Source organism: Archocentrus centrarchus, chromosome 7, assembly GCF_007364275.1.
Source record: "Archocentrus centrarchus isolate MPI-CPG fArcCen1 chromosome 7, fArcCen1, whole genome shotgun sequence".
In the NCBI taxonomy this organism is placed as follows: domain Eukaryota; kingdom Metazoa; phylum Chordata; class Actinopteri; order Cichliformes; family Cichlidae; genus Archocentrus; species Archocentrus centrarchus.
This window is the reverse complement of record NC_044352.1, coordinates 7,872,883-7,896,116: the sequence shown is the minus strand read 5'-3', so window position 1 is coordinate 7,896,116 and position 23,234 is coordinate 7,872,883. Positions and strand designations below refer to the sequence as shown.

Genomic DNA, 23,234 nt, shown 5'->3' with positions numbered 1-23,234 from the left:
TCTCCTGTTATCTGCACGACAATGATAGTAAACCTGGCAGATCACAACTTTTTTTGACCACTTGGTAGCTTGCAGATAGTGGCATTGTGTTATCTGAAGTCTACATAAAAATACTGGCGAATTCCCAAAGATCTTGTCCTTCAGATGCTATAGACTGTTTGGATTTAAGTAAAACCAAAGAAAGCCAACAGTTAAAGAGTGCCAGTGAGCGCTTTTATTTATTTTTATTTATTTATTTATTTTTTATTTCATTGTCAGAAACTCTTTGACACTATGGGATTGTCTAAAAACTTAGTCATAGGGAGAATGGCAGATGCTTATAAAAGTTTTTGGGGGATTTTTTTATAAAAATTATTTGATTTCAAACTCAGTATGTCATTTTTATATTGCGTAAATTCCATGACACGAGTGAAACGACTAACTTCTAAAACTGTACTAATCATAAAAAAAGGGTACATTGTCTAATTATTTTCGAACCAAAAACTCTAGCTATGTTACATTAGTCTAATCAAGCTAACATTAGCTTGTTAGACCAATGTATAGTGTTAAGGTAGGTGTCATTATTCAGACTGTCCTAATATGAATTTGGTGTTGAAAATCTTTCAACTATTAGTCTAGTCTAAACAATTTAACATTGGCTTGAACAAGTTAAACATATGTTACTGTTAAAATGGTAATACAGTATGTTTGGGCTAAAAAGCGTTAGCCTAAAAAAAATGCTAAATATGTATTAAATGTATATTAAGTAATACACCACTTGTTTGGGCTAATCTAACATGAGCCTAAGTGAGCTAATGTTAGTCTAAACAAGCTAAACGTTTACTGCACATACAATAATACACAGCTTTGGCGTAAAATTTTCCTCGTTTCCTTCTTTGTGACACTTTATATAGCGCAAAACCACAACAAATACTCACCTCAAGGCACATTATATTGTAAGGTATAGGCCAGGGGTCAGCAACCTTTAACACTCAAAGAGCCATTTGAATTCAGTTTCCACGGAAAAGAAAACACAGAGCCACAAATACTACTGGAAGCCAATAGCGGCTACCGTGAGTGACACATGTATTAAACAAAAATAAATAAATAAAATGATTTTATTTTAATATTAAGATCACAAAAATGTTCCAATTTAGAACTACAACAAAAAAAAAAAAAAACTGACTAAAATAAAATGCACTTCAATTGGATACTTATAATTTACTTCTGCAAGCGGCACAGGGCCGCAGCATAAGCCTGAAAGAGCCACATGAGGCTCCGGAGCTGCGGGTTCCCAACCCCTAGTATAGGACATACAATAATTACAAGGCTAAGCACCAAAAACTATCCACCAGCCTTTTAATTGCTAACTTGTCACTGTGCCCCCCCCCCTTTTCTTTTTTTTTTAAAACTACAATTAGTGCATGATTGTGTTATTGCTTTGTATTTCTGGTACCAAAATAATGCCGACATCAAGGACACTAAAGAAAAATTTAGAATTATTTTTTTTTTTTTAAACATAATTTCGTTTTGGTGTTTTTTTGTCACCAAAGTGTCGGGTCTCAGGACATCCTTAGGACGATCTGCTATTGCCAACAGCTATTGGTTTAACCCCTTTGAGTGAACTCAGTGTGGCGAAATTATTTTGCTACAAATGAAACCATTTTCGGACCCCACTAACCTTCCTAATAATTTCTGTACAGTTCCACTCTTGTAATTTGCCAGTTAAATGTTTTTAAAAGAAGCACTGACAGGAAGAGTAGCTCGCTCTTTTCCTCCTCCTTTCTCGTTTCTGATGGATTCAAAGCACTTTGAAAACATGCCGTCCCTTAGCCTTTTCTTTCTTCGTGCAGTACGTGGCATCAACAGCTGTTGGCCCCACACAACCACTTTCCAAAAGTTCTCAGTTTTAACGAGATGAATGATGTCGTGACTGACAAAACAATCATTAGCATTAAGCCATTAAAGGATTACATGTTGTACAGCTCAGTGTGTCTACAGTGACTGTTGTGTATATAAACTCAAAGACTATTAACACTTCTGACAGTCCATTTCTAACCTTCTTGTACTTTTTCCTCTCTTGACTGTTATCTGTACAATTTTGTTGAATATTGTGAGAATATGCATCTCTGAATTTACAGTACTTGCGCATATTAACACTAACTGCTACCTGTGTTTTCCTCCTGGTGTCTTCTGATATTGAAAATAAACAGAAGGTGTGACTAAACACTAACCTCTCCCTTTCTTCTGTGCTTCATGTTCATTTCTTCTGTGCTTTAACAACCTTTCACTAACTTTACCGAAGACTAGTAACTCACATACGAAACCACCGAACAATTATCTGATTTCTATTGCATGCAACTAATATATTATGTGAATTAGAAAAGAAATTAGAAAAGGATTTTTTTTTTTTTTTTTGATGAACAAATTAAACTGAATGCTATGGAAGCTTGTTTCAACCACTGAAGAATTTTTATTTATTTTGCTGTCCATAATTGAAAATTTAAGGTTAGCATCTCAAAATTTTGACTTTTGTAAATTTCAAGTTGGGCAACTTGAATGTTCAACTTATTCAAAAGTAACTTGAAATTTTGAGATAAAAATTTGACTTAGCTTTTTGACTTTTTTAATCCAGTGGCAGAAACAAGTTTCCATAGTATGCACTTTAGGTATTTAATAACTTAGTAAGGAATAATGTAAGATTTGTATAGCAACCTATTATGGACCTATTATGTCAGTTTAAAAGGCTATTCTTAGACTCCATTAGATAATTTTGCATGATTCACAATCCCAAATAATCCTTATTCATCTTAGATTGGTTCTTGATGAATCACCTCAGTTCAACCACTGTTTGAAACGAGCTGTTTTTGCTCTTCACCTTTTGAGACAACTTATAGGCTCCCTAAGTTTGAACAGCAATGGGTCGGGCTTCCGGTCTTAGCTAGAGCTAAGAGACGACCATATACTTGAAATCCTAAAAAAAATTAAACTGAAAAAGCTCATCAGACTAGACAATGTCATCCAATCTTCTATTGTCCAATTTTAATGAGCCTGTGTGAATGGTCACCTCAGTTTCCTGTTCTTAATTGACAGGCGTGGCACCCGGTGTGCTCTTTTGTTGCTGTAGCCCAACTTCTTCAAGGTTAGATATGGTGTGCATTCAGAGATGCTCTTCTACATACCTTGGCTGTAATGAATGATTATTTGAGTTACCATTGCCTTTCTAACAGCTCACAGCAGTCTGGCCATTCTCCTCTGGCTTCTGATATCAGCAAGGCCCAAAGAACTGCCACTCACTGGATATTTGCTCTTTTTGCAACCAGCATCTGCAAACCCTAGAGATGGTTGTGTGGAAAAATCTCAATAGATCAGCAGTTACTGAAATACTCAGACCAGCCCGTCTGACACCAACAACCAGGCCACATTCAAAGCCACTTAAAAAAAAAAAAAAAAAAAAAAAAAAAAAAAACCTCTCTTCATTCTGATGCTCGGTTTGAAGTTCAACAAGTTGTCTTGACCATGTCAAAATGTGCCGAATTACTGCCACGCGATTGGCTGGTTAGACATTTGCATGAATGAGCGGCTGAACAGCTGCCCCTAATAAAGTGGCCTCTGAGGGTAGCTCTTATAAATCCTTCTGCAGATTATTTCAGGAAAAAGGGGCAGAATGTTTAAAAGCTCAGGGAACAAGCATTTGTAAGATGTTATGAGAGTGAAGGTCATTCACAATCATTCATTTCTATAGAAAAAAACATACAGAAATGGTCACTCAGCAGCAATTTCCACAGGTAGTAATGAAACAAAGCAGAGTGGTGTACACACGTCAAAGCACAGCAGCTTCTTCAGAGCCTGGTCAAAGTCAGTTAGAAACCTCCATATCTACGAGAAGCCTCGAACTCTGACTCACTCAGAAACAAGCTGGGAAAACCAGGAATTTTCTTAATTTTCTGAGCCTGGCAGCTCTCATGGACACAAAAGACTTCAGTTGCTTTTGTTGTGGTGGTAGCAGTGGTGGGCTCAGCAGTCGCCATGACAACGGCAAAAGTAGAGGCTCAGTATTTGGAAAGTTGAAGGAGGGGAAGCTTCATGGCGCCTCGGCCTTTCATTCAGAAGCCTCCTCTGTTGTTTCCTTCCTAACTTTCATTTAAAAACATGTTTTGGCTCTTCAAAGAGCTTCAGGTCTCAGGCTGTGGTTTTCATCGTCATTTCCTGTCATGCCCCCCCTTCTCTTTCTTCAGCAGGAGATGCCACGTACCTTGACATCTTCCGAGAATTTTCCCACATGGCTTCCCACAACCCGGAGAAGCTGAAAAGAAGGAGTTTGCACTTCCGACACTCCTTCAGGTAGTCCTCCAAGATTTCAGAGAGGGAGAAAATACTTGAAAAATGCAGCTTTCCATACAGTCGCCACAGCTGGATTTCAGTGAGAACTAACTGAGGAGAAGCCTGATGCTGATGCTAAATTCATCTATTACAGTGTACTATACCATCTGCTTTATTCCACAGAAAACTCTACAAAAAAAAAAAAAAAAAGTCACATTAAAAGTGCATGAAAGTGAGGAAATGACTGCATTTTAGCTCAGAACTTTTATTTTGATAGTACTTTGTTCTATGGGGATCTGCTGGTCTTTTCCTCTTAAATGTGTTAGATGAGCACTTGTTTTGCATAAACCATTTGTTTGCTGATTCATTACATCAATAATTTACAGTATGTTTTTTTTTCTGTATATGTACTGCATGCATGTACTCCCACTATATTTCAAAGATAAGAAGTGTAATATCATTAGTTATTACCATATTGATAAGCAGTTTTTTTTTTTTTTTTTTACCTGTTTATTTCATTTTTGTTTATTGCATCGACTATGCTGGTGTAGTCGTGGTGATATATTTTTGTCTGCTGTGGCGTACCACTATGAAATGCAGTGTTTCCGTTACTGTAAACATGTTATAGAGACAAAAATAAAAATGCTAATATATCTGATGGATGGAAATAAACGTTTCTTGTTTGACTCGCACCCCTTTCCTCATGGATAAGACAACAGCACCCCCTTATGTTGAAATGTGTGCATTAAAAGTCCCCTTTTGGGAAATACTACACAATTAGTTGATCTTATGATTTAAGGGAATTATTTAAATGGGGTGTCATGAAACAAGCTTTTTTTTTTGGTTGATTCAAATCTGAAAAAAATATTTGCTTTTAGATCTACAATATTTCTGCTAATATTTTCAAAGTTTTTATTTCATTTAAACCTATTTTAAAAATCAGGTAAATATGATGTTTACAGCCCTCCTTCCATGGAAAACTTGGCAAGGACAGCAGCATCACAAGTTTCAATTAGGAGAACATTAAATAATGCTTTAAAAAATTAAAATTAATAAGGGACCAGAGGATAAAATGTGATCTTAAATGTATAATCAAATGGTCCACAGAAATATGGAGGACCATAAGTGTCAAACAGCAATTACATTTTTCATTAATATTTAATAAAATCAAATCAATTACAACACAATTATTTTGTATGTTGGTGTTTTATATTTTCATAAGTAATGAAATCCATAGATGAATGATAAGAGGAATTAAAACTTTTTTGATATTAATTCATCAATAAATTATTTGATTTTAAAAAGGTCTTTACAAAAACATTAAGCAGTCATAGGTTAGAAAAATGTATTTATGAAATTATAAATAAGGAATGGAACTTTAAAATCATTTTAAAATGTTATCTAAAAGGTAAAATACTGAAATAACAATACCTTATTTCCATGGTAAATGTGGTCCATCCATATACTGTTAAAAGAAAAAAGTAGACAAACTGTAAACAAAGAATTAAAAAAAAAAAAAAATGAATAACTATAATAATAGCCAGTTATGATAATGCTAGTGCCCTCTGCTGGCAGAAGTGTGGACAGAGACTTTTCCCACATATTTTGGGAATGCCCTATGATAAAAGTCTACTGGGAGAGGGAAAATATTAAACTTCAACACAACCATGGAAGTTTACCGTTTAGTTCTGGATGATTTAAACCTTGCTGCTGAGACTGATACAATATGTGTTACGAGCCCTTGTGTTAATTGCTCATAAAGTTATTACTGCAAACTTACTGCCACTTAGGTCTTCATACACAGAATGCACACAGATTTACATTAGATATTAATCTCACATTGATGATTTTTCAATAGCTTCCATGTCATCAATTATATAATATATATGACAGCTTATAATGATAATATCATTATCCAGCAGATGCATTGCATTATAGAGGGTGAGAGCATGAGCTATGAAATATTTCCTGTATCCATTCTTGTAGTAGCAGAGCTGAATCAGTCTGCTGGACAAGGTGCTCCACTGCCTGTCCAGTAAGTGGTGCAGAGGGCAGTCAGGATTACCCATAATGGATGATAGTTTGTTCAGTGACCTGCTCTCCACCACAGCTCTAAGAATGTCCGGTTTGCAGCCAGTCAGAGCCAGCCTTCCTGATCCGCTTGGCCCATGCTGCTCCCCCAGGAGGCCACAGCAAAGTACACTGAGCTTGCCACAACTGTTAGAAAATCTCCATTATTTTGCTGCACATATTGAAGGATCTCAGCTTCCTTAGGAAATACAGCCTGCTCATCTCCTCCTTGTATGCAGCCTCTCTCAGTGTTGGGTCTTCCAGTTCAGCCTGTTGTCGATGTGGATGCCTAGGTACTTGCACTCTTCCACCACATCAGCATCCTGTCCCAGAAGAGACGAGTTGTGTAGATTGGCAACATAGTAACAGCTGGTGAGTATAACCTTCTTTGATTTCTCATGTGCATTTAACACAATTCAGCAACTACTGAGAGAGAAGCTACAGTAAATGCCAGTAAACACATCCACCATCTCACACATGCCTGACAGGCCACAGTGCGTGAGACCGGGCAGAGCTCTTTCTGATTTAGTGATGTGCAGTACTGCAGCTCCACAGGGGACGGTGGTGTCTCTGTTCCTGTTCATCCTGAACACCTCAGACTTTCGTACAACTCGGTCAGTACAGAGCACTGGTGGGTGATTTTGCGGACTGGTCTGGGAGGAATTATCCGCTTCTGAATATGAAGCCCAGAAAGAAGGTGTGTATTGCTAAGGTTTGCAACCAGGACACTGCTGCAAAGGAGGTTTATAATCTCCAGACTCGTATTTTCCAGTTTAAATAAAAGGTTAAATAAATAAAATTTGAAAAGAGACGACAACTACTTTTTTCCCTTTCCAATATCACATTAAAATTATTCAAATGTAGTTAATCACAGGGTTAATTATCAGAGCATCAGCTCGGTGAAATAAAGATCGGAAAATAACGAGGAGTGAGATACGCAAGAAAGATACAGACGATCTTTGACTGCAGCCGTTGACGTCTGTCACGTCTCGCCGTCGGATACGTCAACAGGACAGGAAGTGTAGGGAGCAGACGGTCCATGATGATGGAGCTCAGTCCGGGAGTCGGCGCTCATCATGATGTTATCTGACGTTTCGAGAGACACGACGCGCGTTATTACGCTTGCTTGTCGCGCGATGTGAGGCAGGGGATCGGAGTCAGGTATGACTCGGATGCTCGTGGAAAAGCTAGCTGGCTGTTAGCTCGGTTAGCTCTGATCCTTCCAGCTCCGAGCAGGCAGCGCGCAGCTCCGCCGACCCGCCGCCGCTGCTGCAGCACCACACGGAGCCCGGGGAGAAGATGACGAGGCCTTAATTAATGTCCGACAGGCGACGGTGTGCAGAGTCAGCAGATACAGGTACTGTCAGTCAGGTTTGGGTTTACTTACTGCCAGTTAGCGGAAATAATGCACGGCATAATGTCTAGGTTAGGGGTGGGGGGTAGATGGAGACCCAGCTAGATGGTTTATATGAGGTTAAAACGCTGGAATCATGCTCTTTTTTTGTTAAAAAGAAAATACAAGGCGTCACAAATCGGAATAACAAATAGTAAACAGTATCTAGCTCAGTTCGGGTTTCTATCACAAGATGTAGTCAGTCTGGATCGATAAAATGCTGTGATTTGTCATTTTGTTGCCTTAAAACAAATAAGAGTTTCATACAAGAAAGTCTAACAGCATTTCACAATATGTGAGAAAATTACTCAGAATTTCCTTTAACCAGCTCAGTCAGAGATTATCAGAATAAAATAGTGCTAGTAATCCCATGAGTCTAAAGCTTTACTCTGCTGTAAACACTTACCTTTCCACAGCTGTTTGATACTCGTGGCTCTGTATGATGTGTGGTCAGAGGCACACAGCTCTAGTTGTGAGCCCAGAAGCTCCACCCACCTTATGTTTGAGGGGCCTCCAATCAGAAGAAAGTTGCCTTAACGAGCCACCAGCTTGTATGGGCTTAAGGTCCAGTGAATCGTGGGAAGCTACTCTAGTAAAATCCAAGAATAAAATTATGGAGTTGGAAATGAGTTTAATGAGGTCCACTTTTTTTTTTTTAAAAGGAGGGAGGAGGTGGAGAGATAGCGGGTCCAATTTAATCATATTTAATTGTAAATGACATCCTGTTTCTAATACACCTGACACAGGTTCTTGTAGCTTTATGCAGTGGTTCCTCAAGCTGATGGGGGCAAAAGAGGAAGCTGAGTTGAATAAATATGATTTATTTTTAGGGAAAACAAACCCTGACCTTTATTTTAGTAAAATTAAACTTTTATTTATTGTTAACAGTTGATTAGAAATTGAGGGATGTGAACTGGATTTAGCTTCTGAGGTGGGTAATGCCAGGAAAAAATTAAAACCATTGGCTTAAAGTAACAAATCAGATCAAACATTTAATCAGAACAAGAATCCAGGACATAAAATCAAGAAATGGTGGTGAAAATTTTATTTATTTTTTTGCAATCTAGTTACAGAAATTTCTTCCTAACACAGTCATTTCACGTGAGGACACATGCTGTATCATATGCATAAGTTACAGCACATTTAGACCAGAAACTTAACCCAACTCTGGAAACCAGACCTTCAAAAACATGCTCTCAAGAGCTCTCACAAGGCTCAACTTACCCCACCATCAGGGCAAGCTGATCCACTGTCTTCCAGATTGAAAATAAATAGGTAAATAGAAACATCTTACTTTACTGAACAACACTTCATCATAAAGACAACAATAAAAATAAAACGGTCCATATAAATGCTGCTTTTGTAAATAATATAGATAAACCAATTAGAGTATAACACAATACTCTATACATGGGAGCAAGAGGAGTCACTGGGTTAAGATATTTTCAAGACCTGACTTAAAGCAGAAAATATTTTAGGCTATTTCAAGTGAACATGTGAGAAAACCATTTCCCTGTTCAGATGAAATCCACTACTAGAGGATGATTTTGCTGCTAAGTGCTTCAGAAGAGAAAGTTGTAAAGCACATAGGAAGTAAGTCGAGAGTCAAGCATAGGTGTTACAACTAATCATTTTTGACATTTAATATTATTTTGTCTTAAAAAGGAAGATAACTGTTTTCTTCCTTTCAGACATTTAAACATAAATAACACATACAGGCTCTTACACCTCATCTCTGTTAAAACTGTTAAATGTCCTCCACAGACATGGCGTCCCAGCTCCAGGTGTTCTCCTCCCCCTCTGTGTCCTCCAGTGCCTACTCTCGCTCAAAGAGGCTAAAAGTGGAGAATCCCTCCTGGGATGTGTCCAACCAGCTGGGAGACAATGGTTACTACCAGCAGAGCCCTACCCAGGGAGCTGCACCCTCCACTTCAGGCTCTAACTTTAATCCAGTGTACACCTCCAACCAGGTTCACCCACCAACAGCTGGCTCCAGGGAGCAGACGGTGGTGCGGGCGGCAGACAGCACAGGCAGCCTTTGTGGGCCTCCTTCATCCTCCTCTTCATCTTCCTCCTCCAGCCGGCGCATTAAGGATGCAGAGTCCTCCTCCCAGCCGTCTGACCTTTACCATAAGCAGTACAGCCTGAAGAGGAAGAGTGAGGAGGTAGACAGCAGCGACAGCGTGCAGATACTGGAGGAGCTTTCTGCCCCTGTGGTCTCAAACCGCACAGGCGGCGGCGGGGGAACCACCACAGCTCAGTCCATAGCACACTCCACCTCCACCACCAAGAGCAGCAACTCCCACAGCGAGGGCGACTACCAGCTGGTCCAGCACGAAATCCTGTGCTCCATGTCCAACAGTTACGAGGTGCTCGAGTTTCTGGGACGCGGAACCTTCGGTCAGGTGGCTAAATGCTGGAAGCGGGGCACAAATGAGATAGTGGCAATTAAAATCTTGAAGAACCATCCTTCTTATGCTCGGCAAGGGCAAATTGAGGTGAGTACACATTTAGAAACTTGAAGAAATCTTCTAATTTTATCAAAGTAATTTAGTAGTAGCTGTCTTTAATTCATTGACCAGTACTGAGAACGTCAGTTAAAGTTGTTCCAGGCGGTGTGGCTGTGACATGTAGTTACAGTTCTGGGGAGGTGCGTGTAAGGTTATGCTGTAGTGGTTCAGAACTGTTTGTGGTTACAACGTACCTGTGGCATAGATTTAACACGCAGTATAAATTCTTCATAACACAGCAGACCAGCTGATTAGGTCCCCAGGTTGTTTGCTCACTAATAGGTAGTTAATGTAAATTAGGAATGGTGGTACATGTCTGACACAACAAATGTAGTCCTGCGTTGTGCTTTTGATGTGGTTTCAGCTTATTTGAACGGGTTGGCCTCCACCTGCTTTTCAATGATATAATCAATACAGGAGCACAGAGACTCCCAATGGCGCAAGCCGAGGTACTGCAACAGCTGGAAATGATGCAACTTTCTGTAGACACTTCTGCAACTGCTTTGTTTCCTTTGTCTTAGTCCAGCTAAGAATTGCTGAATATTTTTTCCCCCGTTCTTTTTTTTATCCGAGTTGCATTTTGAGTAGAGTATAGCAAATAGCTCTACATTAGCAGTATGTTTCTGCAAGCTGTGTTAGTGGTCTGGCTCCAGGGTTGGTAGTGATGGTCAAGTCAAATAAGTTCTCTGAACTTTGGTCCACTGACTAAACTGTCTCATCTATTTGATTGGCAGGAAATTTTGTACTGTTTATATTTATTGGTGGATGAATTCTACTGACTTATGTGATCCCCTCGTGTACACTTTAGTGCTAGCATGGGGCTGAGATTTGTGATTTTGAGTACTAAATGATTTGCTGTTGTATTAGAATTCATCTTTATAAACTGTGGTTATCCCTTTGTTTTTTTTGTCCCGCACAAAAATAATGAAATTCCTGCAGCCTGTTAAGCTGGATGTAATTTCCTCAATAATTTTTGTTCATTACCACATAATTACACGCTCCTCCTACATGCAGGTGAGCATCCTCAGCAGGCTGAGCACGGAGAACGCTGATGAGTTCAACTTTGTCCGCTCGTATGAGTGTTTCCAGCACAAGAACCACACGTGCCTTGTGTTTGAGATGCTGGAGCAGAACCTTTACGACTTCTTGAAGCACAGCAAATTCAGTCCTCTGATGCTGAAGTGTATCCGGCCAATCCTGCAGCAGGTCGCCACAGCGCTAATGAAGCTGAAGAGCCTCGGGCTGATCCACGCCGACCTGAAGCCTGAAAACATCATGCTGGTAGACCCTCTGAGGCAGCCGTACAGGGTGAAGGTCATCGATTTCGGCTCGGCAAGCCATGTGTCCAAAGCTGTTTGCTCCACTTACCTGCAGTCACGATATTACAGGTGAGTGTTTTGGCCTGGAGCTTTGAAATATCTTGTGAATTACCTGCTGCGATCTTGCCATTTACCAGCTTTGACGTGCCTGCAGAGCTCCAGAGATCATCCTGGGCCTTCCTTTCTGTGAAGCCATCGATATGTGGTCTTTGGGATGTGTCATTGCTGAGCTGTTCTTGGGATGGCCCCTTTATCCCGGTGCCTCAGAGTACGACCAGGTCATCTGACATTTACATAATAACTTTTTAAAAAAAGAATAAATAGACTTTTTGGAGAGTATGTTTAAAACTAATAATGGAGCTGCTGATTACAGCTGACTATCTTGGGACACTTGCCAATCAAAGAGGCCAACACCTTTAATTTTAACCATCAGCAAAATCCAAATTAGTTATAAAAAAAAAAATGAACCACCCCTACATTTAATATCAAGAGAGAAACTAGCTATAGAGACAAACTGGTTCTTGTACCAGGCTGTAAAGGTGTTTTTTTTCTGCTCTAAAATTGTACATTTTAACATGGGAGTCTATTGGCTCACTTTTGCCTCAAGCGGCTGCAGTTTTTATCCCCGGAAGTTGCCAGTTGGTGTGACTGAGTACTATGCAGTAGTATAGGTCGGTCTCAGCATGTATTTTTTGTTTTTACTTATTTTTCAATGTTTTCTCTCAGATTCGCTACATTTCTCAGACCCAGGGTCTTCCAGCAGAGTACCTCCTGAGTGCAGGAACCAAGACCAGCCGCTTTTTCAATCGAGGCCCCGACTCGAGCTATCCGCTCTGGAGGCTCAAAGTAAGCAACGCCACAGATTTGAGCCCACAGACGAGAACAAACAGTGAGTATGTGTGCAATTCATATCATGAGGCGTTGCTGTGATTCTTCTCTCTGCAGACACCTACAGAGCACGAGGCAGAGATGGGCATCAAGTCAAAGGAGGCGAGAAAATACATCTTCAACTGTCTGGATGATATGATGCAGGTGAGGAGGTATACCTTTTAAGAACTGCTGTAAGCAGATATTTAAAGTGTTGCCGTCCCTTTGAGGCAACCATGGCTGAAACAGCAACATTGTCTCAGGATAAAAAAAAAAAAAAATCTGATCACGGTATGACAGCAAAAACTGCAGCGTAGATGCAGATGTTGACATTTTCAGGTAGAGACCCAGTCAGACTGTACAAAGCAGGAAAACTCAGTCACATTATTGCAAATAAGAAATTAAATGCATTAGGGCTGCAACTAAACATTATTTTGGTAGTCGACTAATCTGTCAATTATTTTTTCGATTAGTCAACGATTGTTTCAATCTTACTTCACCTGTTCAAGCCTGTGAATATCACCTTGTTCTCTCTTCTCATAATTACAATAATGACCCATAAAAATACGAGTTTGAAAATAATCAAATGTATTTTTAACACCAATGTGACCATCGCAATAAATATCAAATAAACAATGCATATTATATGAAAATATAATGTGCAAATGAATAAAAATGTCCTCTGTCCAGAAGTTCAAATAAGGCTTCAAATTAAATCAAAAAGATTTTTCCGTCCAAAACAACTGAAAAGTTTACAGACGATTCAGTTCACGAAGAGGTTTACTATTCAGAATGAACGCTAATATTAATGCGAGAAGAAAAAAAAAAAAGAGACAACGTAGCTGCTCCTATTGTCCTTCACTCGTTAGCTAACATAACTGAAATGGTGCTACTTAGCAAACATCATCTATGAGAACTTGTTTCCAACAGGTAAACTAACAGAAACATTACTGTAGAAACCGAAAGGCTAACAGTACCCATCCAGAGCTGACGCCGCAGCTCCAGGGTGCCAGCAGCAGTGATGCTGCCGTGGAAGGAAAGCTCTGCTTTGCACCGTCTGCATTCAGTTTTATTTCTGTTTTCTGTAAAATGCTCCCACACCTTTAACAGTCTGTCTCCATTTTCTTTCATTTTATCCACCCTCCTCTCTGTTCCACCACTGTTATGTTGTTCACTTTATGTTCTTCTTCGTTGGTATTGTTGTTACTGCTAGACAAGGGAGGCAATACTGCCCCCATATCTTCTTGTAGTGTATTGCAGTTACAAAATCACATAACGTGGTTTTAGAATATGACGCGTCGACATTAAAATTCCACTTCAACTAATTTTTGTTGTCGACATCATCGATTATGTCAACGAATCATTGCAGCCCTAAAAGGCATATGTCTTGTTTTAGTTTTTTGAATGAACTAGCATTTCACTTGGTTATTGAATGGTTTTAAGCAGACTGCCACACTTTTCAAATTACACAGACTGGTATTACTGGAACTTTTTACACACACACTCACACACACACTTTTAAGCCATTTACCTTTATCTACATCTAAATTGTGTGTCTCACAACCATCGTCTCTGCACCTGATGTCAGCATTATAAACCTGTGATCCGAGTGTGAATGTCTAGTAGGATACTAGTTCAGAAATCTCTGGACACCAGAATGGCCGACAGGTGCGCTGGAGGAAAAGCTCCACAACCATTTAAATATAACTCCCACACAGGGGCTCGCTTTTATTAAGTCACAACGTTTCGGCCTGACTGACCATTATCAGGTAACACATGAAGTAGGAGACAATGTCATCACACAGTTCATAGCAATGCACAATCAAACCATCATTAACAGCATTTCATGCCATAACATACTGATGCTTTGAACCTTAAGTGGTAGCTGTTTGAACATCAGAGGTTAACTATGAACAGCTGGATTTTATTACACTATGTTACTATAATAAAATCCAGTCCATATGAAGTTGTTGTCTTGCTCTATAAAAGCTCTATAAACCAAGATTATGATCTATATTAAAATGATCAAAGGAAATTTGCATTGTTATGTCTATTGTTGCGGTTATGTCTGATGCGATTAGGATGATCATGAATTAATTTGCCTTCAGGCACAGAAAACCTTAATAAAGACAGGAGTTACACTGAATCATTTCAGCAGGAAATCAAAATGAGCAACAATGTGACAAGCATTTTCTTTCACTTTTTTTTTAATTCCTTTTACTTTAAAATTACAACCTTGGTGATGAAGTGATATTTTCACCCAAGATTTTGCTTTCACATTGGTCAGGAGCCTGGTGTAAAGAACCAGACTTCTCCTCTCCCTCACACCTTTCCTTGACCTCATAGTGTTTTCCATGGAGGTGTAGGAAAAGCGATTAGGAAAAGGAGATAGGAAGTAATTTCTCGGGCTGTAAACATGTCACGTGCTGTGACTTCCTGCAGGTGAACATGACAAACCTGGAGGGCACAGACATCCTGGCAGAGAAGGCTGACAGACGGGAGTTTATAGACCTGCTGAAGAAGATGCTGACACTCGATGCAGACAAAAGGATCACACCTATGAAGACCCTGAACCACCCCTTTGTCACCATGACACACCTGCTGCACTTCCCCCACAGCTCACAGTAAGACCTGCATGGAGGAAAAACAAGCTATGCATTGTGGTGACTGATGCCCTGTCTGATTTATTCATTTTTTTATTCCAGTGTGAAGTCTTGTTTCCAAAATATGGATATATGCAAACGCAGATGCAGCGCCTTTGAGAATGGAAAAAATATGTTTGCAAGCAACAACACCCCGAGTGCAGCCACGAACCTCACAGTCACATTCAGTAGCCAACTTAATCAGCACAATCAGGTGAGAAGATCATCTCTAATCTGCCTCGGGAACATTTTGATCTTCATAACACTATTCTCATCAGTCCACTTTATCCTGTTGAAGGTCTAATCAGTTATTTTGTAAAGCTGTGTTCATTTATTAGCTGTGTGTATTCACATTTCTGTGCACAAGTACTAGAAGCAGGGATGCACTGATCCAACTTTTCCATTTCTGATTCATATCCTGGATTTGGGCATTTGAAAACTCCTACACTGCATGCTTGTATATGCAGCTCCTACGCAAACATTTAGAAATCTAAATTGATCTTTTCAGGCATTAAATTTGAATTTTTCTGTCACGTCCTCCAGATGGCTGCTACAGGAGGCCAGTCCCTGTCTCTCAGCAGTAATGTCCCACTGCTGAACTACCAGCCTGGCCTCTACCAGCAGGCCACCATCAACATCCCCGGTCTGACCCAGCAGGGAGTTCCTCTGCAGACCAGACCTACCCAGCTCTGTGCCCAGACCGAACCCTTCCAGCAGACACTTATAGTTTGTCCACCAACCATCCAGGGTGAGAATGATGGGACAGTTTTCTCTCTTTTGTGACATATTTGCCACAAATTATAATCCACCTCTGGCTTTTTTGGCGTAGGTCTTCAAACCTCCAACAAACCATCTGCTTACCCGGTAAGAATGGACAACTCTGTACCCTTAGTCCCTCAGAACCAGTCCTCCCAGTCTCTTCACATCCAGCCCAGCATGCTGGCACAGGTAGGACCCTCTGCACGGTTGAATTTCTGTAAAACTTTATTGAATCTAGTATTACATTTACTCAACTACTGAACGGCAGTATATAACTTTAGGTACTTGTTTATAATTTAACAGGTAAATACAGTTATATATTTGACAGCTGTAGTTACAACTTTTAAATGAAATATAGTTATAGAAAATAAATACATTTTTCACCAAAGTGACATTTTAAGCATTTAAGCACTTTTAAGCATTTTTTTCTTTCACACTCCATGGGAAACAACACTGTTATGACCCTTTGGGGGTCCTCACCTTAGGTTGGGAACCAGCAGACTAAGCTAACTATATATCAGACCTTGGGTGCCACCTGGTGGAAGCCAGCAGTGCACACTTCTGTGTTTTTTAAGCTTTAGAAGTACTCAGTGATTATTCTTTTTAAAACATAAAGCAGTGAGATAAGCTCCGACACATTTCTGTCTTTCATGTTCTTATCTCAGATTAACACATTTCAGTTTCGGGTTTTATGCCAGATTCATACTGGCATAAAACCCGTATGCCAGTATGAATCTTGCTTGGCATCAGAATCGATGAGAAATGTTTTCTTATTAAGCTCGGTTTTGTTTGTCATGCCACTTTAATCACTTTTCTTTCCTTATAAGTGGTTAAAAATACATCTCTCCCTCTCTGTACAGCAGTAAATATGGAAACAGGCTCTAAGGCTGAATCCATGCAGCATTTTATTCAGCTAGAGATATTGAGCGCATGCACTCTCATCTCTGAGTCTTTTTTGTTAGACTAATGTTTTTTTTGTTTGTTTGTTTTTTTAAATGCCTGTTTCTTACAGTTTTTCAGCATGTTTGTGTGTTCTCACACAGCAGGGCTGGCCGGCTGGAACACAGCAGATCCTCATCCCTTCCACATGGCAGCAGATGCCTGGCATGTCCATCCACAACCCTGGGCAAGCTGTGGTGCCCGAATCACCCATGGGAGCCCCCGTCTCTGACAGTCAGCAGACTTCAGGCTGGAGGTGAGTTTATTCTGATGCTGCTCATCTGTGAGTTCACCTTGGGTTACAGTGGAACAGGATTTCTCACAAAGGTGGCTGCCCATTCATACTGAAGTGATACCTCCATTTCACAGGGGTCGTCATGGCAACCAGTATGATGGCGTTAGCCAGCAGGACTCTGGTGTTGGCCGTCATACTGGCACCCAAAATCACAGCTCAGGGGCCGCTCACTCGAGATCCCAACAGGGCAAGAGAACGAAGGCTCGACACGCTGAGAGCAGAGCCAGGTATCCTGTTGGGAAACCTCTTCATGTCTCACCTTATCATTCAAATGTATATATATTTGCATTAAGACAGCAAGTGTGCTTCTTATTCTCTCCTCCAGGCCGGTGTCCTCAGTGCATTCAGCCACCACTGTGGTCAACAGCACTTCCTTTGCCGGTGACCAGTCTCAGCCCATCATCATCTCTGACACACCGAGCCCTGCCATCAGCATCATCACCATCCACAGTGACTCTGAAGATGAGGATGATACAAAGTTTCCTGCCACCTGGTGAGCCTCATTTTCAGTTTGGACAACCTCTATTACATTGCTTTTGTTCAACTTTGAGCAGCATTAGATAAGAAGTTGTTTTGTTTTTTTAAACATTTTACTCTTCTCTCCCGCAGCTCAGGAACGAGTCAGAGAACCAATGTGATCAGCTGTGTGACTGTGCATGACTCCCATGACTCTGACTCCTCTAGCAGCACCCCCCTGAGCCCCAAAACCTCCTCTCAGCCTACGAAGTCTCTAGCAGTCATCATGCCCTCAGTGAAAAGCCAGCCTGGAGAAAGCACAGCCCACAAGACTCCAGCAGCTTCAGGTCCTTCAGCTCCTTATGTAACTGTTAATACAATTCATTTTCTCTATATTCACTTTAGACTGCAGGGTTCTAGCCAGAAAAATTTTCAGCCTGGCACGTGTGTGTTTTTTGTTTTTGTTTTTTTTTTTTTGGGGCAGGGGGGGCAGTATTAGCAAGCTAATGCTAAATGCTACATGCCATGCCTCCTTGCTAATTCAGTGATGGTGAACATTTGGATCGATAAAGCAATAATTCTTTTTGCATATAAACCAGAAGACTTACATTTACATATTCAACACATATACATATTTACACATTCAACGTGTCCCAGAGCGCCATTTCCTTCCACTAATGGGTTTGCAGATATGTAAAAAGCAAACAAAACATTATAATCCAGGTGTTTTATCGATCAGCGGCTAACAACACGTTCTATGTTGGAAAATCCATCATCACGTTGTCAGTACGAACTGTCACGTTTTTAATGCAAGCTACTAACTACGACAGCAGAAGGTGTCATTTTGCTGGGAACTGTAGTTTTTTCCCCCTCCAAGGTCTCTCACAGCTCCTGGGATTTTATGTTTAACAGGAAGCCCAAAATTGTCCTTAGAGCTCCCTTTTTCCTCTACTTCCCCCTCGGTTTCACGCTCATCACCATTTCGCTTTCTGTAGCCCCGCAAACTCAAGCGTGAACAGGACCATCACGGGATCGCGTGTGCACATTGTGAATGAAACTGGCCATGCCCGGTGGTAGATTGCAAATTAGGGTGAAATAATACTATAGTACAGTGATCTAGCCACAGAAAAAAAAAATTTCTCTCGTACTGGCGGTGGATTGCATGGTTGCACGGCCGCTTCATAATTGCAGTGTTAGTGAAGCGTTTCTGATAGCGAACCAGTTAAATTCTCAGCCCAGTGCGAGTCGACCTCAGCATGGTGCAGTGCCAGGCAATCAACCGCTGGCTAGAACCCTGGACTGTTTTAATTATACGTGGCTGCATTTTTACACTTCTAATATGGACCAATACACTAGAGCATTAGTCCATGGGACTGCTGACACCACTGACAATCAGAAATGGAGAAAGCTTATTGATGCAGTTTGAGGGCAGCTGGAGCTGTATGGTTCAATTTCACCTTTATATGGAGATAGGGGAGAAAAAAAAGAAAAGATTCCAAAATTATAGCTCTTTGTGGTTCTGAAAATATGTTTCTGTAACTTTTCTCCAGCTTGGTGGTGGTTCTTCTCATTCTGCTAGCTGCTGAGACAAATATTTGTGGCAGCAAGTCTACTGTAGTAGTGGTAGCAGGCTGGAAAGTGCTCATACATGTCCTCCTTTGGGGAATCAGTCATTCCCAGGCCAGATGAAATATATCACATCTCCATCGAGTTCTTAGTCTATCCCAGGGTCTCCTCCTCTGAGCTGGGCATGCCCAGAAAACCTCCAAGGGGTGGGGTCTAGGACGCATCCAAGCTCGCTCAGGATTACTGAACTCCTCACCCAATCTCGAAGGCTGAGACCACCCACCCAACAGAAGAAATTCATTGTTCATATTAGGGCTGGGCGATATGGACCAAAAGTAATATCTCAGTATTTTTTAGCTGAATGGCGATATACGATATATATCTCAATATTTTTTCTTCCCAAAAGGTATAAACAAAAAGGCACTTCTGAGGCACTTCTATGTCACACGGGCACTTTTATTAACATTCAGCTGTAGAGGTACATGAGAAATTGCTCAAAAATAAGCTATTGGCATATTTAAATAATAATGCTGCTCAAATAAATTAATGCTTTTTTAACTCCATAACAAACTCACAGTTGTGCTATTAAAATATAAATAGAAAAGATACAGAGCAAAAATAGCAAAAGGCTGACTTATTCTTTAAAAAGCCAGTCTGCAGTGAAGTAGACTTCCCCAAAGTGCTCCCTCCTGTGTGTACTCCTGTACATCTAGTACTCTGTGCAAATAACAAAACATGTAAACAGACTGAATGAACAAAATTCCATCCTTCAGTCAGCAGGGTTCTAGCTAGCTCAGTAAATCCATAGACATATATGCTGATGTATCACAGACCCACTTCCGCTATTAAGGTCACATGACTTATGGTACAAACCAACTTCTGTTGCGATATGGCGGCGCCCTTCTGCCTGCAGCCAGGGACTTTTGGGGGTCTGGGCGACGCCAAAGCTCACGAACGGACGCAGTACGAAGGCTGTATGTACACAAAACACGGTGACAGTGGAGGATTTCAGGTTTCCAAAAGTCACCAAAGTCACCGGAAAAAGTCGCTAAACTTGTCGCTAGTCGCTTTTTGGAAGAAATGTCGCCAGCGGAATCTGAAAAGTCGCTAAATCTATCGACAAAGTCGCTAAGTTGGCAACGCTGCCATGCTGTGGCTTCCTGCATGAAGCGGTGAGGGAGAGAGGCAGCGTACTGTGAAGTTGTGCAGAGACAAATTGGGAGAAGAGAAAGGTGAGCTGGTGGATCTACAAGTATGATTGTAACGCGACATGGACTATATCAATATAAATGATAGTCTCATCCGATATCGTGTATGAAACTATATCGATATTTCTTAAAAACTCAATATATCGCCCAGTCCTAGTTCATATGTTTTATTTGCTATGTTTTATGCTCTTCTGAGTGCTAACAGTTGCCTGTCTGGTTTTGTTTTAGCTCAAGCTGCAAGCAGCTCTGGAAAGTCCAAAAAGGCATCCACACAGGCATCCGGTCGGTCAGGAGATTCCACCATCGAGCGCCATCAACGAGCTGCATCCAGCAGATCTCAGCCTCTGAATCTGAGTCAGGTAATGACTTTCAAAAGCGTCATGTCTGAATGACATAAGGCTCCAGTTCTGTACGTGGGTTTACTTAATGTTCTGCGGCTGAAGGCACCTGGACTTGAATTTGCACTTTAGAGGCCGTTGTTGTCTTTCGTTTCAGCTACAGCAGACTGTGATGACATCTTCTCACGATCAAACAGGAAGCAGTAGTTCCCTGAGGAGGCAGCCCACATACCCCCCTCCGGTCTCTTCCCACTCGTCCTACCGACTCCATGAAAGCACTCTCTTCGGCTCGACCCCAAACCTGTACGCCTACCCGGCCTCTGCTGCCTTGGCCTCTGTGTCTCAGGCTGTGGACCAGATGCAGGGCGGCTCGTCCCGCCATGGCAGGGCGAGCGGGGCTTACTCCTCTCTGGCTCTGCTTCAGAAGAACAGCAGCTTAGCCCTCGTGGGGTCTGCTCCAGGACAGTACAGCAGCAACCAACAACAACAACAACAACAGCAGCAGCAACAACAGCAGCTGGGAGCGCAGCCTTTCCATCGCTCTGGTGCCGCTTACCAGAGAAAACTCAACCAGTACCCCTACCTGTGAACACTGATGAAGACCAAACTGAGACCGAGACTAGAGACGAGCACAAGCTCATCACAGGCGACTGTGATCGGACTCCTTTTTTTTTTTTTTCTCAACGCGACATTTTAATTTGTTCGTCCAGCCCCAGAGTCTGCTAATATTTTAATCATAGTCACGTTTTTCTTTAATCTTCTCCACTTTTGAGGTTTCTTTGTGTCACATTACAGGTTAGCGTGCTGTACGTGGTTTTATACAGTGTCCAAACTGAAGATAAAGCTAAAATTACTTACAGACTGTAATTTAATTCTTCACATATCAACCCCAATATTGTGATTTTATGTAAGATGTGTGGAACTTAACTGTTATGCTGCTATATTAATAATTGCCTCACTTATTTAGGCTGTTTTAATTTAAATGTCTGCACATTGTGATAAGTTAGTTACCTTACTGTGTTGTATGTTTTATTTATGAATGTACTGTATGTATGTGTGTGTTTAACTGTAGTATACTACAAAAACAAATTGAGACTAAGCGACGTACTGTACTGTATAATGACGTGTCAGTGTGTTTTTCTTGTTTGAGTACTGGCCATTAACTTGACTATATTTGTATGTTTGGTATGTTGAATGATGCATTTCTGCATAATGTAGGTGTATCAGAGGGGACTATTTTTTTTTTTTTTTTTTTTTTAATTTTACTGTTAAGGTTGCATGTGTCTGACATGGAGTAGCATTCAGGGGAGGTTTCTAATCTGCAGACACGCTGGTCTGCAGACAGATTAGTAATGTTTAATTTGTGACTCAAACACAATAATATTGGGAAAATGTACAAGTTCTTGTCTTGTGAAGTGATGTCTGTGGAGTAAAGCGTGCACATAAAATTAAATTGGGTATCGCATACGTAGAAGCTGAAGCCATTTAGATTAAAAAATTCACAGAGCTGCATTTTTAATTGTGAATAATCAAATCCAACAAGGACAATTTATAAAAAAAAGTTGATTGATGTTCAGTATGTCACTGCTTCTAAGCAAATCATTGGTTTGGTGAAATGATGGTTGTTCTTCCAATCCTGCGGTGTTGTGAAGTGCTACATTACATAGAACACACAATGAACCTTAACCCGTATATACGCAATAAAAACCGTATCAAAACAGGACCTGGGCCTCAGTCATGCTTTAATAAAAAAAAATATATTTTCACACAATCATGTACAGTTGTTGGCCACTTTATTAAGAAAAACTTCAACTTGTCCCAAAAATCAGCCAGTCACGTGACTGCAACTCAGCGCATTTAAGCTTGTAGACATGGTCAAGAGACAACCCACTTAAGTTCAAATCAAGCCTCAGAATGGTGAAGAAAGGTGATTTAAATGACTGAACGTGGCATCGTTGTTGATGCCAGATGGGCTAGTCTGAGTATTTCAGAAACTGCTGAAAACAACCATTTCTAGGGTTTACACAGGGCCAGCCCAAGCCTCGAAGGGGCCCTAAACAAAATTTGATCAGCCCTCCACCACCACTAAACATGCATGAATAAAGCCAAGATCTGTCCAGTCCACTGAATCTCGTAAATATTAAACAACCCTGACACATAAATGTCACGATTCGGCAGTGTGGCAGGCAGAAGGAGGACCCAGACGCAGGACTGATGATGATCGAGGCCCCAGTCTCAGTCTGCATCAAGACGATACCTAGCCAGCTAGCGATCGCTAACTACATAACCGTTTAGAGTTGGTTAACTAACATATTACTCGTGAAAACATACCTTTGTTTTCTTGCCTTTTTTCTTACTCTAATCTTCTCTTCTTCCTCTCCTCTGCCCAAGAAGGATGGGTCATTTCCTGTAACATTTCTGTTTTGTGGCCTCATCCACAAATGACCATAACTGATGTTACATCAAGGTCACATGGAACACTGCTGATGCGCATGCCCGCCAAGACCTCCTGACTGCATGCTGACATACCAAGTAGCCTATTCATTAAATTAGTATTGTTACAATTGTAC

The 23,234-nt window shown here is 40.8% G+C and overlaps 2 protein-coding genes across 10 annotated transcripts in view; both read left to right on the top strand.

Annotated features, from left to right (window-relative positions):
* The window catches only part of LOC115783235 (arf-GAP with coiled-coil, ANK repeat and PH domain-containing protein 3-like), a 91,011-nt gene extending 86,498 nt beyond the window's left edge, over window positions 1-4,513 (top strand). For 5 of the 7 annotated variants that reach the window (XM_030733968.1, XM_030733965.1, XM_030733966.1 and 2 more), the window contains exon 25: window positions 4,218-4,513. In XM_030733968.1, coding sequence (XP_030589828.1) covers window positions 4,218-4,327 — 110 coding nt within the window. In that variant the 3' untranslated portion in view covers window positions 4,328-4,513. The remainder of the gene's footprint in view (window positions 1-4,217) is intronic. The other 2 variants (XM_030733967.1, XM_030733963.1) reach the window with 1 other exon arrangement.
* A 2,859-nt stretch (window positions 4,514-7,372) lies between these two features.
* hipk1a (homeodomain interacting protein kinase 1a) lies at window positions 7,373-22,379 on the top strand. 3 transcript variants are annotated; one of them, XM_030733960.1, is made up of 16 exons: window positions 7,373-7,729; window positions 9,530-10,263; window positions 11,290-11,663; window positions 11,749-11,872; window positions 12,321-12,440; window positions 12,540-12,626; window positions 14,904-15,085; window positions 15,167-15,317; window positions 15,647-15,851; window positions 15,933-16,051; window positions 16,909-17,057; window positions 17,171-17,323; window positions 17,422-17,589; window positions 17,706-17,899; window positions 20,555-20,685; window positions 20,822-22,379. In XM_030733960.1, the coding sequence occupies exons 1-16, from the start codon at window positions 7,690-7,692 to the stop codon at window positions 21,251-21,253; spliced, it is 3,363 nt and encodes a 1,120-aa protein (XP_030589820.1). In that variant the 5' UTR covers window positions 7,373-7,689; the 3' UTR covers window positions 21,254-22,379. The 3 variants fall into 3 exon arrangements, with proteins under 3 accessions (XP_030589820.1, XP_030589819.1, XP_030589821.1); XM_030733959.1 differs by having other exon boundaries at window positions 16,906-17,057; XM_030733961.1 differs by having other exon boundaries at window positions 16,906-17,057; window positions 17,706-17,916; window positions 20,822-20,962.
* The last annotated feature ends 855 nt before the right edge of the window (window positions 22,380-23,234 follow it).

Coding starts and splice junctions, on each gene's coding strand:
- hipk1a (XM_030733959.1), top strand. CDS start 7,690: ATGTCCGACAGGCGACGGTGTGCAGAGTCAGCAGATACAG. Junction 12,627..14,903: donor GTCTGGATGATATGATGCAG/GTGAGGAGGTAT, acceptor GACTTCCTGCAG/GTGAACATGACAAACCTGGA. Junction 15,086..15,166: donor CACTTCCCCCACAGCTCACA/GTAAGACCTGCA, acceptor TTTTTATTCCAG/TGTGAAGTCTTGTTTCCAAA.